The 17,076-nt window shown below is 40.5% G+C and overlaps 1 protein-coding gene across 4 annotated transcripts in view; it reads left to right on the top strand.

Annotated features, from left to right (window-relative positions):
• The window catches only part of LCLAT1 (lysocardiolipin acyltransferase 1), a 98,193-nt gene extending 81,408 nt beyond the window's left edge, over positions 1 to 16,785 (top strand). For all 4 annotated transcript variants that reach the window (XM_048509825.1, XM_048509903.1, XM_048509734.1 and 1 more), the window contains one exon: positions 13,763 to 16,785. In XM_048509825.1, the coding sequence (XP_048365782.1) occupies positions 13,763 to 14,265 (503 nt within the window). In that variant the 3' untranslated portion in view covers positions 14,266 to 16,785. The remainder of the gene's footprint in view (positions 1 to 13,762) is intronic.
• Positions 16,786 to 17,076: the final 291 nt, after the last annotated feature.

The following is a 17,076-nucleotide window of genomic DNA, read 5'->3' as shown; positions in this document are numbered from 1 at the left end:
TGCCATTCTGCTCACTGAAGTCAGTGGGCTTAGAAGGATAGCACTGTAAGGCTACATAAATATTTCTTAGGAAAGTACCAGTGTCAGGAACAGTGTCAGGAAATACATCCACTGAGTGTAGAATCTGAGTTCTGACAATTTGCTTGCGTGGATGAATCACCATAGATTGGCTACCAGAGGCAACACTTTCATTTCACTCAGTATTGAATCAAACCGTCCATAAAAACAGACACATTTGACTGAGAATCATCCAGCTTTGAGTTCTCAAACAGTGATACAGTGATAAAAATGTACATTTAAACCGACACAAGTCTCTGTGCCCCATTTCTTGGAGACCTTAATCAGGTGGAAAGGTGGCATAAAATGCTTTAAATAAAACCAATAAATTCACTGCTTCCCAGTCATTGTCATGGGAAAAAATATGTCCAGGATTGATTAATGGAAGTGTCACTGAATGAGACTGCTACAGATCTTTTAAAAATAAAATAATATTCAGTTGTCTTCCCATTCTTGAGTAATTAATTCTGGAAAGAATGAGGAGGCTCTAAAACCCTGGCACTGATATTGAGAAAAATAAATAACTACAATATGACAGATATCTTGTTATAAATATATTTTATTTCTTTTAAAAATACCAAAATAAAACTTTATCCAACTGTATTTAAAAACCTAAGACATGGTGCAGGGAAACATAAACTAGGCAGCCATTACAATTCTTAAGCTGAAATTTTATTATGGTGCTTTTCAACTCCAGCAACTAATCCATTTGATACACATTCTAAAGACTCGTTACTGGGTTTCAATGAAAATTAAATTGCGGTGGATCAACTTCCTTGCTACCTAAGCTCTCCATAACATAGATTCTCTCGGTAATCTTTTGTACAGGCAATTTCATGAGTTTGAAAGTTCTGGATACGTAAATCAATTCCTCTGTTTTGCCTCTTGGGCCTATTTTAGATCACTTGCTCTATTTTAATAGTCAGAAATATTCTCTGTTTTCTAATGCAGACAAGAAGGACCTGTACAGAATATAAAGAGGGAATTGGCCAAGTCAGGAGAACCATCATCTGCAAAATTTCAAGGCATTCATTGTAACTGATTCCAAATGCATCAGATCAGACATTTCATTGTTACCAGATTGTTTTGCATTAAATCAATCTCATGTTATCAGATCTGAATCCTTAACTATTTCTTAAGTTTGCTTATATTAAAACTAAATTTGCAAGAGATCCCGACCAGCTCTTTCTAAGGTCCCAAAGCAGCCAGGGGTAGGGGCATAACCGCTAGAACTGTGCACAAACATTTTTCACCATATTTTGATTAGACTTCGAAAGGCTCCCGAAGAACCAGTGAACTTGTTTGGGGTCAGCATTTAGACTATGAGCTGCCATCTGACTATTCTGGAGCCAGATTATATCACATGGGGAAATATTAGAACTATTCCCCTAAAAAGATCCTGCAGTATGGTTGGAAGGCACATGATTCATCAACCTTTCTGAAGCAAAGCTGGTAAGATTCTGTTCAGTGCCTGTATGGCAGACCTGGACACCTTATTGTGCCACCTTTAACTCCTGGATGGAAGACAGCTGGAATATAAGTGAATATGAATGTGCCTTGTGCATGGATGACATCCTGTTTAATATAAATTTGATTTGATTCCCTGTCCCAATTCCTACCCTTTTCTCATTTTTACAGTAGCTTTAAAAATGCTTTAATGTATCCAGTGAAAATCAATTGTACTAAATAAATAATGTGTGCTGCAAAGCAGTATATCACAATTAGAAGTCCATTATAGTCTAATTAGACATTCCATTATTGAATTGATGTATTTGGCTTCCTCCAGGTCTCAAGCTAATCCTGAAACAAATTCTTCTTTGTGGATAAATATTAGTCAGTCATAATTAAAGCGCATTTATTGGAGCCGAGACTTTTCATTAAATCCCTTTCTGATTAAGATGGCTCCCTCAGTACTGGGTTGATTGAACTTAATAAGATTTGTCCACTTGTGTATCATCATATAGCAGAAACTGTTTTGGTGCCAGCAGATTAGCAGGTATAAGATCATTTCTTCATCTGTACTCTCATGGATTTAAACACCTGTCACTTCCAAAGTTATATAAACTGCATACTGATATGGCATTTTGTATTATAAGGAAAGCACGTTGTGCGCATAGCTAGTGAGTCACGGCTTATATGGAGTACCAATAATATATTGGTCACATAGGAAATCTTGAATTTGCATTGCTGCATCTTTAATGTTAAGTGGTTTTTAAAAGAGCATCTGTTCTGTTGGTCAGTTCAGGATGTTAACTGATACTCAAGTAGTTCATCCATCTGAAGCTGATTTCCTTCAGAGACGCGTAGATGAACTTGTTTGCTTATGTGTACATAAAAACTCTTCAGGGAATGTTCACTTACCAAAACAAAGAACACGGCCCATTTATATGAAATGACACAGAGCCAAGCCCCAGGCGCCGTTCACTGGAGCCTGACTCTTCTTCCCTCCCCAAAGTCAAGCATACAAATAACTAACCCTTTAAAGGGTTGTTGTTGAAATCTTCTTGATGCGAACCCGTGCCGCCCGGGGAAAATGCTGTCTCAATCTCCGCCCTCCGCGGTGTCCTCCTGCATTATTATTAAGCCTGCGAAATGCCAGCCCATACACTGTCCTCCGACGCCTCGCAGGGTGGGAGGGCGAAATAGTGAACTCGGGCGGCATACGTAAAGCGGCACAAGCTGACTCCGTGCGCGAGCCACCAAATCTGCTGGCCTCCCCTTTGCCTGCTCGAACGCTTGCGTGCGAGCAGGCTCCTGCCCCCACGCCGGCAGAACTCCTGCCGGCATGGGGGCGCCTCCTGGCCGTGCAGAAACGGCCAAAGCCTATTTAGATATAGTTTTAATGAAACTACAAGGATTGTAGGCAGCGTGTTATTAGTGTCATTCTAAGCAGAGTTCCACACAGAGTTCTAAGACCATTAACTTCAATAACCTTAGAAGGGTGTAGCTCTGCTTTGGGTTGCATTGCAATAGCTTAACCTTCAGTATTATCCATTTTGGTGCTTTCCTATCAGAAGTCTTTCCAAATCATCATGAGACAAGGCATGCTAGGTATAAGACATGAAGCAATGATAACAGTGATTTACTTAGTGACCAAAGGGAGTTTCCAAAATCTATGAATGCTTTCTTTCAGCAATTATACATTCCCTAGTTTAGTATTCCCCACCCTCAAGTAATGCAGCTTTCCGGAAAATTAATGGATATTAATCCAAAGAGCTGCTTCGCTTCACACAAGAGTGTTGGTAGTGGAAAGAGGCTTCGGGGGACAATTGATTTAGGGTGACCCTGTAGGATTTTCAAGGCAAAAACCATTTAGAAGTGTATTCCAGTTGCCTGCCCCCACATGGGCTGAGAGACTTCTGAGAGAACTGACTCAAGGTCACCCAGTAGGCTTCATGTGAAGGAAGGAGGAATTGAACCTGGATATCCAGATTAGAGTCCACCACTCTTAACCACTACACCATGCTGGCTCTCCTGAGCATTTAGCCCCTTTGAAAAACTGACTTTTTAAAGAGTTGACACCCCCGCCACCACCCAAGTCATCACCATTTGCTTTTGAAACTCCCTTCATTTTCAAAAGAAGCTTGGTATCAATAAAGGAAATAACATAATTATTGGAAATTAAAGGCAATAGAATAGTCAGTTTCAAATGGAATTTGTAATTGGCTGTATAAATAAAATTTATGCAATTGATACGGCTATGGTCTTTTGAACTTTCTTGGGACCCCCCTCCCCAAGAGGATATACTTGAAATATATGGAATGAATACATTCTTCACCAGTAGATGTCAGTTCTTTTGGATCCCTGTGTGGGGTGGTACAAAAAACACAAGACCAAAGCCTTGTTGAGCTTATGGCACTATTGCATTGTTCTTTGGCCCCTGGCTAATGTCAGTAGCCCTGTTGTTCACAATAAACCTTTTGAACTGAAAAAAATATCATGCAATTTCGGTATCATGAATGACTATCAAGAATATATCACATGACCTACATGTTATTCTTTGTTTATTCAAAAGGAAGCTCTAGTTTGTTTAGTGGGGCTTACTTCTAGGTAAATTTGTAGTGCACTGTAGCCCTTTTATTTTATTGATATTTAAATTTATATGCCGTTCTCCCTAAAGGTTCAGAGCGGCTCACAAAATTAAAACATTTATGCCTTGCAGAATTAAAATATTAGCGGCTCACAAAATTAAAACAAAATTAAGCATTCAAACTTCTTCAAGATAGCGATTAGAATAAAAAACCCCAATCTCTCCCTCCCCCCTCTGAAGAGGGATTGGGCAGCTGGCAATTTAGGAGGCCGGCTGACAGATCATTCTATAAGAGGATGCTGGGGAGGGGGGCAGTTTCCTCAATAGCATCAGATAGCCTGGTGTTCCAATCAGCTACCTGCTCATTGAGGACTTTGGTGGGCTTATGATCCTTCAAGGCATTCCAGAATCCGATGGGATCCATGAGTCTCCTTGGGCAGGTCCAAATCAGTTTGTTGCCTAGACAGAGGTGCACAGATCTATTCCTTCCAGTTCTTCAGGGTGAAATGGTCTAGCCATGGAGATTGAGCAACATAGAGAATACGGCCATATTCACTCCCATCCCAAAGACCAAATCCAGAGTGTGGCCAGCCTGGTGTGTGGCCCAGGAATTAATAGGAGAGAGGCCCAGCGTTGCTCTGGATGACACTAGGTCCGCTGCTACTGAACATGAGGCTACATCAGCATGGACGTTGAAGTCTCCCAAGACTATGACTCTGGAAAACCTCAAGGCCCAGTCCGAGACAGCCTCCAAGATCCGCGGGAGGCCGTCTGCTGGTGCTCTAGGCGACTGGTCCACCAGAAAGACAGCCAACCTCTCTCGGGCCTCCCACACCAAGCCAGCACACTCAAAACTGGTGATCGAGGGGACAGGGGTCACCTGGAAGGGAATGGTATCACGGACAAGCATTGCTACACCACCTTCCCAGCCCTGGGTTTGTGAAAGCAGATACACCAGGAAACCTGGTGGGGCGAGCTCAGCCAGTGTCACTGCCTTAACCTATCATCTGCTGCATTTGCTTTCTTGTGACTGCCTGGACCACAATTGTGGTGTAGTGGTTAAGAGCAGGTTCTCTCTGATCTGGAGAACCGAGTTTGATTCCCCCCTCTGCCACTTGAGCTGAGGAGGCTTATCTGGTGAACCAGATTAGCTTGTGCACTCCAACACATGCCAGCTGGGTGACCTTGGGCTAGTCACAGTTCTTTGGAACTCTCTCAGCCCCACCTACCTCACCGGGTGTTTGTTGTGAGGGGGGAAATGAAAGGAAATTGTAAGCCCCTTTGAGTCTCCCTAGACATCCAAACTCTTCTTCAAATCCAACTGTGAAAACAACTAAGCAGCAAAAGAGAACTCTCTAGTGGTTGACTGTAGACATTGAAGTTGAGTGACAAGTTTTTAGCTAGAGGTTTGGTTGAAAAAAAGAAGTTTGTTGCTTTGTATTTTATATCTGAAATTCAAGAGTTCTTCAGATCTCTTTAGAAGCAGGAAAGACTACTGGATTGTCAAGCAGGGTTAAATTGATTACTTTTCCATGCAAAAGAAGCAGATCAAAATACAAGGATATGAGCATCTTATATAAAAAAAGTTCCTTTTTCTTTAAAATAATCCCAAATGTGTTACTCATTTTACCAACCTTGGAAGGATGGAAGGCTGAGTATCTTTGTGATATTATTGCCCAAGAATAATCAAATGTCTACCACATTATAATGACCACAATTAGCGTAAATCAGTCTTGTAGCAATGTTTCTACCTAATTTTACAGGTGAACCCAATCCACCTGATGTGGTGGGACTCATAAGGCAAATTCTTCATGTGCTTTTGAATGCCAAAATAAGGTACTTCACCAATGTAGATTATGGTATCTTGGAGTTAATGTGGCAGTTGCTGCTTTGTGGAGTTCTGTACGGGCATTGGAGCACTTGTGGAGGAATTTGTATGGTTTTGTCATGCTTAATAATACACTGCGTTAGATATGATGACTAGGAATGTGTGCTGCATGTATATTTATGTGGTATAAGGCCTGGAGAGAGAACACATTTGCATAATTGGAGGAAATCTGTGATTGCTAAGTCCATCATTTGAGTTAGACAAACGAAGCAATAAAGAGCCGTGAGTCAGTTCTGCCTGGTCATCCCGGAAGGCTGAAAATAACTTGTGAAAATAACTTGTTGTTCCAACTCTTTTATCCTTCCTCTACCCCACTCTTTGTAGGTTATATGTTTTTATTTATAGCTCAGTTGCTTTGTAATTCGTGGAATAGCACTTCAGAGGCAGTGGAGGAAAGGAAGCATAACTGTGAAAGCTAAAGTGCAGCTGCCAGGTTGGCACTTGGATGGCTGCAACAGCCACTGTGTTACAAGGCTGTGCAGCACAGCAGCTAAGTGCATCCTGCTACCCATAGTCTTTATGTGCCTCATTTGCTCCCACACCGGACAGCCTTTAAGGGACACTTTTGTTACAGCATGGTCATGTGAGTGAACAGGAGACTGTGTGACTATGGGCCTTTCTGCATAATCAGGGCCCAGACTGGTAGAAATGTAGGGCTCTTCACTTCAGCAGGGAAAAAAAAATGAAAGGTTAGGGTGAGAGATACCTGCCTTGACATGTGAAAGTGATCTGGAAGAAAAGGGAGCAAGCCTGTTTTCTGCTGCTCGAGAGACTGGGACACAAAGTAATAGATTTAAATTACGAAAAAAGAAATTTCACTTAAACATTAGAAAGGGTTTCTTGCCAATGAGGGCTGTTCAACAATGGAATATGCTGCCTTTGAGGGTATTGGAGTCTCCTTTTTTGGAGGTTTTTAAACAGACTGAATGGGCATCTGTCAGGACTGTGACTAAAAAAGGGGTGTGTGAAAAAGGAGTACCACCCCCCCCCCCACACACACACACACAAATCACTTCAACTTCAGGTGAACTAGGGTCCCACAATAAAGGCCTCTGTCATATACACGTATATCTCACAGACAGACGCACAGCCAATATGCTTTTTGTCTTCAATGTTTTCAAAAACAATGAAGTAAAGGATGGTTTGTTTATATATGTAATAATGGTAGATATCTGTATATTTGTGTGCCTGCCTATCTGTTTCCTGTCAGCAAAAACAGTACATTGTAGCACAGTTTTTAGAAGCAAAAATACTTCTATTCAGGAAGACTGTAATTGGGATTCTATGAATCAAAACCAGCATTAGCATCCATCTTTCTGGCTGACTTTTGTTATTATGTACATGCAGAGAATTGCAATACCTCTTGAGCTGTACTGTGGTTTGATTAACAGCAATGGATTTTTGTAAGGAGAGGGTGTTTAAAGCTTAAAATCTTGGTGGCTTATTGCCCTTGTGAAGTTGTTGCTTCTTAATGCTGGAGAAACAAAACAAGCATATATAACTCCCATCTCCATCACTCCTGCTTGTAAGTTTCCAAAGCCATCTGAAAAACGATGCTGAAGCCGACGAACTCTTAGTCTGATTCAGCAAAGCAGTTTGGGGTTTGCTCCTAATCATTACCAGGTTACCCAGCAAGCTTCCATGATGGAGTGGGGATTCATCCCTGGGTCTTTAACTGATTCCATTCTGTTTACAATAAGTTATTTTTGAAAGGAGATTTTAAAAAATCATATATATTATGTGTGATACAGGAAATCATTTCTTAGGTTCTCACGGAAGTGTATTTTGTTCAAGAATATAATAGGAGATGCGTTACTTTGGTTGCATGCTTATCTAGAATTTCTGGAGTTTGCTTTGCTGACCTGAAACAGTGCTAAAAGCAATTAATTTTGCCATATAATTATTGAGATAAAGACATCACCACATCCGTAGAAATATGAGCAACTTTAAACAGAACACCAATGTGCCTAATGAAATATTATTAGATAGAAGCCAGACAATAAAGTTTTCTGGATGTTTTTCTGCTTAGTACTTTCTAAGTAGCTGTAAGCATTGCACATTTTATTGTTTCATCTTTATTAGCAATAGTTACAAATTACTTCATATTAGTTTGTCAGCAGTTGAATACTGATGTTTCCATTTTCAGTGGTTCTCTGTTAAATGCAACTAGAAAAACTTTTTCACTGCAAAAGCAATCCTCCTTGCTACAGTAACATTGCAACCTTATGTTATACCCTTCTAAATCTGCAAATGTAAGGCTGCAATCCTATACACCCCTACTGAACTGAACAGGATTTCAATCTAAGTATACATACATAGAATCATGCTGGGGAAATTCATCTACCAGAATTGACATGGTCTCCTAAATAAGCATTGAAGAGCCTGATCTTCAGTCATATAGTTTGAATATTAACTGTTCAATGGAAGCCTCCTGTAAAGTTTGCTGCTAGTCCCCGGCCCCTTTATGATGCGGCTGGCCTCCACCCGGGCCAGGGCTTTTACGGCCCTGGCCCCTGCCTGGTGGAACACTCTCCCTCCAGCTGTCCGGGCCCTGCGGGATCTTGGTGAGTTCCGCAGGGCCTGTAAGACGGAGTTGTTCCGCCGGGCTTTTGGAGTGTCCGGCCGCTGATGTGTGCCCCCCCCCCCCCCCCCCCTTCTCTACCTCCTAGTTCTTGTTCTAGGGTCACCTCCACCATCCTTATGGGACTCCCTCCCCCCTCCTTTGGCGGAGGTTTTTAAAATTGGATTTTTGTGTTAAGCTGGCCATTTGCTGTTTATATATGTTTTTATATATGTTTAAAAGCAGCTGTATCTATTTTAAATTGACTTGATTGTATGTTTTAAACTGTTGTTCACCGCCCAGAGCCCTTCGGGGGTAGGGCGGTATAAAAAACCCAAAAATAAATAAATAAATAAATAAATAAATAAAGTTACTTCAGGGTAACTGCAGTGACATGGACAGTCATAAAGAAACATAAAATGCATGATTTTCTTTAGAAGAGATCAGAAATATGAAATAGAAATAATATAGAATATGTAGTTTATACGCATTTATGTTGCATATGGCTGTCAGTATGCATCCTTGGGGGGTGATTTCCTAATGAACACACTGATGCAGAGAATTAGTTTTAATAACTGAGATCAACAGTGAAAAAGGATCAACCATATGTTCCTGCAAACAAGCCCTACTGAAAAGATCAAGATTTACTAACAAGTAATTATGCATTAGATATAAATTAGGAGTGCATCATACCACTTTCCCCCTCCATTGTCTTTCATGGGCACTTGTCATACTTGTCCATGGCTCAGTCATAGAGCATTTGTCATGCAGAAAGTCCCTGGGTCAGTCTCCGGCACCCTCAGTTAAAAAGATCTGGCAGTTAATGATGTGATGTACCTTCCAGCTGAGACCCCAGAAAGCTGTGACTTCGATGGTCCAGGGTCTGATTCAGTATAAGGCAGCTTCATGTGTTCATATCGGAACTTTTTTAGAATTCAGGGTAAATTAGCCATGCTTTTCTAGGATCTAACTGCAAAACACCAGAGCCCTGCACAAATAAATAATGGGGAGGGAAAGGCATTTTGAGAAGCAGCCTGTTTATATGGTCCAAACCTGACTGGTCTAGTTAAAACAAAATGCTGGTTGGCAACTCTGCTCATGCTTCTCCTGTCACGTGTCTGTATTTACCCACTTATACTAACAGTGAAACATAAGGCCCATATGGCTTGCCTCGCAGAATTGTGCATGCAGTTATGGGTGCAGCTGGGTGGTGAATTTGGTTAGGCATCCCCATCTAGAAATGATGGATTCAATATATACATGTGAATACATATAGTACAAAATAAGCTTCTTCTGAGGGTCAAGTATGGAGAGCTGGAGCAAGACGGGAAAATCCATTGAAATCTTAAAACAGCTTGCGTAGGAGCTATAATCTCCCACAATTAATCAAGCTATAATCTCCCATAATTATATCCAACTCTGTTTCTTCAGTCTTCAGTAATAGCTTGAGTGGAGCACAGAGTAGAGGGAAAGATCTGTTTGTTCTGTGAATTCATTCCATTAATGGTCCATTCAAACAATTTCCCTATCTTTTATTTTATTTTGCATTTTGGCTTTAAAAATAATATTCTATCCTTTTCACTATATCATATACCTTACCCCCTCCTGAGACTATCCTGTGACTGGTGCTCTTTAGCTTTTCCTCAAAAACTTCAAGACTCCCCTTTAAGAGCTACTTTGAGAATTTTACTGAGAAATGGAATTATATTTTTTTTAAACGATACATAAGTAAATGATTTCTTCCTTCTGTCAAAGGAGTTCTGTAAAGAGTTCTGTCTGCTTCCCCTGGTCAGCAATTCTCCCCCTCCCGAAGGCCATGAGAAGTAATTATGGTGGTGTGTTTCATGGGGCAGTGATCATGATCCTCAAAGCCTCACTTAGTTCATGCCAGTGCACCCCCAGGAGCTGTTCGCATGAACGCCCCCACTGGCTCTGCAGCCGGCAGCGCAACCTTCGTACAGGTTGTGCCACTCTTGAACTCCTCCGACCTCCTGCTGCCTTCCATCACTTTGTGGAGGCCAAGGGACACGCCCCTGTGGCCAGAGCGATGCCTCTGGGGTCGGAGGCCAGGAGGCATGTTCCCTGACCTCCACAGAGTGACGGAAGGAGGTAGGAGTCATCCAGGAGCAGCGTTTTCCAAAAACCTTGCTCAGGGAGCAAGGTTTAAAAACACCGTTTGGGGGGAGAGCGAAGCTGCATTGATTTGGTGGCGGTGCCTGTGCGAAGGCTCCCCTCGCAATGGTGTTTCACCAATTTTGGCCCGTGCAGAAACGGCCTTAGGGTTACCAGTCCTCCCTGCCCGCCAGTGGGGAATGGGAAGGGGGGGGTAAGCTGGCCAACTCCAGCTTGAAAAACTCCTGGAGGTCTGGGGATGGAGCTTGGGAAGGACAGGAAAACCACTCCTGGATTCTTTAAAATTAAAAAAAGACAGTCTGTCTTACAGAACATTCTCATCTTCTTTATTTAATTCAGTTGTTTGGTTACATTTTTAAACTAAAATACAAACAACGATAGTGTGTTCTTACAAATATTAATAGAAGTCAACAAAAAAACTCAATGAAGAACTTTCCCTTCCTATATTCTGTGGTTCCAGCTGCTATACAGGAAAGGGCATGGTTCTTTCAAGAGAGATTAAACTATCTTCTGAAGTTTGCCATCTCTAAATAACAAAACTATTGTTTAAGAGCAGTGACAGCAAAGTTAAGTATGTTGTAGGAATCCAATGTATAGGCAGAATATATTGGTGCAATATATTGATTTTTTAAAAAGGCCTCAGCCTTTTACCAGTCAAGCTGGTAAAATCCACCATGACCAAACAATGATTTTTTCCACTAGGTTGTTTCAAAGTCACCATCACATTATAGAACATGCCCCAACTCACAAATCTGAACACAGCAATGGGCCATGCCACACAGCAGAAATAATTTTTGGAAAACCTTTTCAAAATGCTTTCAAAATGTTTTATTACTGCTATGAAAACATTTTATGGTGTTGTATCTAGTCCACCCAATTGGGGGAAACAGCATCACTTTCAATGTTATTTAAATTGGGGACCCCAAATGTTTAAACGAGTGATGCTGGAATCCACCCCCAAACAGCATTATTTTCAATGGTGTTTAAACTAGGAAGCCCAGATTCTCCTTTTAAATCCGCCTTAAAGGGAGAATTTGGGGTCCCCAGTTTAAACAACATTGAAAGTGATGCTGTTTTAGGGTGGATTATCCCCCACCCTGAAACAGCATCACTTTCAATGTTTAAATTGGGGACCTCAGATTCTCCCTTTAAATCACACATGCTGAAGGAGGTGGATTTTATAATAATGTAATAATAATAACAACAACAAATGTAACAACCTTTTATTAGGCATTAGGAGAGAATAAAAGAAAAGAAGAAGAAAGGAGAAAGAAAGAAAGAAGAAAGAAAGAAAGAAAGAAAGAAGAAAGTAAAAGCTATGTTGTTAAAAGAAAGAAAGAAAGGTTAAAAGAAAGAAAGAAAGAAAGAAAGAAAGGTACAAAGAAAGAAAGTTGCAAAAGAAAGTGTTAAAGAAAGAAAGAAGTTTTTTTTGGGTGCGAAAAGAAAACAAAGGCAGTGATTGGCAGGAAAGGAGGGTGGATTTTAAAGAAAGGAAAATCTGGGGAAATTTAGGGGTGCCTGGCTGTCAGGGGGTGCAATTATGTAGAGAATTTAGCAGCACACCAAAATTTTCCAGAGAAACATATATCTTTGTGAGACCTCTACTGATGATGGTTTCACACCTTGCGCCCAGGTTTGGTGAAGTTTGGTTCAGGGGGTCCAAAGTTATGAACCCTCAAAGGTGTAGCCCCCATCTCCTATTAGCTCCCATTGGAAACAATGAGTGATGGGGGCACTCCCTTTGGGAGTCCATAACTTTGGACTCCCTAAACCAAACCTCACCAAATCTGGGTGATATCATCAGAAGAGTCTCCTGAAAATCCCTGGAATTTTGGTGCTGCTAGCCTAAAAACTTCGCCCTCTGCACGCCAAAAACGGAAAAACACTGAAAATACAAAAAATCCCACAAACAAACCTTCAGTTTTTAAAGGCACCCCCATTACAAGGCTGGCGCATTCCTGGGCACACCTGCCCATCGTCTGCCCAATGGGAGGAATGCCTCTGTTTGAACAAGTCCACTGCAGTCTCTTCTCCAAATCTGAGGTTTACAGCTAGTGCTTCTTGGCAGAGGGCATGGTTTCTTGGCAGGCTCAGTGAGAAAAACCATCTTATACGGGCTTACGAGAAAATCAGAGAACCCAAAATGGCTAATAAAAAAACCCCAAGCCAAACAAGTCTATCTTCTAATTTTTCCTCAAGTCAATTAAAGCTTGAGACTCAATGTGAAACAATCCATATTAAAACATAAGTTAATATATATATATAGCTGAAGTCTTGTAGAGCTTTTACCTATTACCCTTCCAAATTATCACCCCCTTACCCTGGTTGTTGCTCAAGTCACATTACATGTTAAATTCATTCTGTGTCGAAATTTGTGTATAATAGTTCTATCATTGCTATAAAAGCCTCTTGGGCTATCCCAACAAAGAGGACTTGAGAAAAGACTGTAAGTGACTAGAGAAGAGTAGGAGATGAAACTACACAAGGAAGAAGACCAGAGCCTAGGCATATGAATTGACAACCATATCAAAAAGACCAGCAGGGAAATTATATATGTAGGATCCTAACAACATATCTAACACTTCTTGGCGTCACAATTTTTAAACTCTGAGGCAAGCTTCCCTGTGGACATCCTCTCCAAAGATTTATGTACATCTCGACTGAACAAGAGGCAACATTTGGCAACAACCAGTAGCATATCAGTGTACACAAGCAGGTTTCGGCCCTTGTATCATTTTACCACCCTTGTTTCCCTGTAGTTAAGCTACTTGTCTAGCCTTTTAAAACTTCTCAATGATCTTTATACTTTAAATCTTCATTGGATGGTCATTTTTTCTTTATTTTCCTACATCTTTTTCTTATGAGGCATTTTACATTGCTTTAGGGAGAAAATAGTTTGTCCATTTAATATAGAATATTCATTGAAATTTGAGTTATGAAGATGTAACTTTCAAAAGCCATTTTATTTCATCTAAAAAAAAATGAGTTTCATATTTTTGTATCATAGTATCACTTGTTCATAGCCTATAACAATTGCTAATTTCCATGAATACTGACATTGCTGTGACCACAGTTTTATTTCTTTTCCCCCCAGGCAATAACCTTGACGCTATTCATGACATAACGGTAGCATATCCCCAAAACATACCTCAAACTGAGAAGCATCTTCTATACGGGAACTTCCCCAAAGAAATTCATTTCCACGTCCACAGATACCCAGTTCAAGCACTGCCAGTCTCTCGGGAAGAACTGCAAGTCTGGTGTCAGAAACGATGGGAAGAGAAAGAAGACCGGCTCCGATTGTTCTATGAAGGCAAAAAATACTTTGATGCTACGGGGAGAAGCAAAATCCCTCCTTGTAAATCTGAGCTCAGGGTCATGGTGGTTAAGTGCATTTCACTTCTGTATTGGACCCTCTTCACACTTGCTGCATTTATGCTGCTATACTTGTACAACTTTGTACGGTGGTATTTGGTGATTCTGGTTGTCATTTTTGTTGCACAACACAAACTGTTTGGTGGGCTCGAATTGATTGAACTTGCACGCCATCGATTTGGTAGCAGTAAACAGAACGTTCACAACCAGAAAAGAAACTAAATTTATTTGGGGTATTGTTGGGGAGTATGTTTGTGGATGTTTTTTTAGATGTGTTACAGAATTCGTAAATTGGGAAGAGATTTTGCATGAAAATCCTTAGTTTTTCTTACTGCTGTCATTGCTTAATCCACTTTGCACTTATATTGTGAAAAGGGTAGACGTTGCTACATCTGAAAAGTTAATTTTTGAATGTTGCCAGAAGCTAGTGTCTACTGTTTAGCTACAAAACAGTTTGCTGACCATTCAAAATGTATAGCCATTGAAGCTCTCTATAGTGAGCTCTAAATATAGCTGGACAAATCATGGAGCTAAAAATAGTGGTCCATGGTTGCTACACAACCATAAATCAAATGCAAGATTTGAACTTTATATCATATTACTTGATTAACATTTGCCTCTCTATAATTCTCTTTCTACTGTCACTTGCAGGGATCTAACAGATTATACAATTACCATCTTTAGCATCAGCGAATTTCTGGCTTTACAGGAAGGAAAAACAAAACAGAGTGTCTCAATTTGGATCCACTTCATTGTACTCCATTTTGACTTGCCTGTTTTTCCTTGTAATTGAATGTTTACGACTTGCATATTGCGATCCCACTTTGAAGTAAGTTACACTGAAATTTATAAGGCTTATTGGTCAGTAAAATGAAATGGCAAATGCTTTTGATTTATCTTCATAACAGATCTTGGCACTGTGGTCTCCATAGCATTGTATTTCATCCTGATGACCAACATCCTTGTCCTGTGGAAAGTGTGACATATTTTCAGAGCATGGGCCAACTTGTATTTGGAACAAGGCTTGCCTGGAGCTTAACCCATGGCAAACTATTCCCAACATAGGGAAGTTTATGCGTACCCAACATAAAAGTAAATGGGAAACTTGAGAGGGAAAAAATGTATTAATTTGATTAAATGAAAGTGAAATTTGATTGTAAAATAGTCACTTTTCCATACAATTAACTTCTAAAGTAGCCTTTATATTATTACAATATGATGGTCCCCAAAGGATTGCAATATCACATGGCAAGCCTTGTTATATTTATCTTACTGGAATAATGTTTTCAGAGCCCCAGCTGGCACGTATTGTTATTCTGACTTTCTAATAAGGTTCACTCGAGCAGTGTCAATTGAAAATCCTTCTTATATTCCCCAGGTTCCAAGAGTATGAAGAAATGCTGCATCACAATGCCAATGAGGGAAAGCATGTAACATTCATACATGACAGATTCAAATAGGCATGCAGGGTAGAAACTGTTGCCTTCCATCTGAAAAATCTGGTGGATTTTTCAAGCAATATGTTACAACTGTGTAATAACTAAGTTGGTTTAGCTAAAGAACATCACTTCCCTGGGTATATGTGAGAGATTTTTGTTTTCTTTACTCACACATGTTGTTTCTCTGCTTAATTCTAGGGCGTAAGGGTTAGGGTTAGTAGCCCTACCTAGTTTTACTTGCTGTGGTGAAAACAATAAAACTCTAAAAACCAATTTTAGAGGTTTTACTTAGCCAATGATGTATCCCATCACTACCTTGCAATGTAATTCCCTTACCACTGTGCCACTGTGCATGGTTTCACTGTTGAGGGATTCTCTGTGAGAACAACACTGTGTCATTGCCTTTGCATAACGGTGCAAAACACTGAGCTGAAGGGTGATTCAAAGCACAAGAAGATGAGCTACTACTGACTTGCATACTCTGCAATCCAGAGTAAACCATCTGTCACATACAGTAGCAGTCTCTGCAGAGCTCTTTAAACTTGTTTTCTGCTGCCTGACTAGGATTGCGAATACAGAAGGTCATCAAGCATTTGGCAGGCTACAAGATATGGCTGGGAGGCTGGTGTCTATGTGGCTTGATCCACGAGCTGCTTCCTGTTTTCTAGAACAGCTGCCACCCTTATTGTTGAAATCAAAAAGTTTCACCACTGTCAACCGAATGCCTTTTCCAGATTTTGGAAAACCTATTGGTTGCAAGAACCCTTTTCTTAATTCTAAAGACCTCTCTTAGCTATTGCACCACTGTTGTTGTAGCCCCCAGACTCTTATAGTTACCAGTTCCACTTTGTAAGCTAAATTCCTTCGAATCAATGTTCATATGTTGAGACATATAACTAAGCATCTTTTTTCTTCCCTCAGCACTTCCCCCCCTTTAACAGTATAGTGCACTCTTGTGTGGTCTGCATTTGTTACCAAATCTTTACAGATGACAAAGCATGCCCAGGCATTTGTTTTCCCTGCCCTGAATATTAGTAATACCAGAGCCATAAGCCGGCACGTAAAGTATTCTGCATTGATCATAATAATGTCATGTCGAGTTCCATGTTTTTGTTTAGTCTCTGTTGCTTCAGCAGTACATTTTATAGATTCGTTTTATATATATAAAAGTGTATTAAAACAAACACTAGGGTGTGAAAAATTTCCAGAATACCCTAAGTTTTCAAATTTTACTGAAACAGAATGTTTTTAGTCGTGAATAAACAACGTGCTCTTAAAACCACAATAAAGACTTTAAAATGTACACGAGTGTTGTTTGGTTATCTTCTTTGAGTAATATCACCTGCAAAAATAGTCCCTATTCCTTCTGTACCGCAGTCTTTTATCTGAGAGTTTAACAGTGCAATCCGAGGGGGGGGGGCTCTCTGTAAATGGCATGACCCGTGCATTGGTGTTAATGCCACCTCATGCCAGTGTAAGTGGCATCTACTCCTGTGCAGGGTCACTTAAGCCAGTACCAGGGAGCCACTTAACTATGCAAAGCCCAGGTACCATGGCAGCCATAAGTACAGTGCTCCAGCAGAGGAGCCCATGC

Source organism: Sphaerodactylus townsendi, linkage group LG01 (genome assembly GCF_021028975.2).
Source record: "Sphaerodactylus townsendi isolate TG3544 linkage group LG01, MPM_Stown_v2.3, whole genome shotgun sequence".
Taxonomy (NCBI): domain Eukaryota; kingdom Metazoa; phylum Chordata; class Lepidosauria; order Squamata; family Sphaerodactylidae; genus Sphaerodactylus; species Sphaerodactylus townsendi.
Note: the sequence above shows the minus strand (reverse complement) of the source record. Positions and strands in the feature narration are given on the sequence as shown.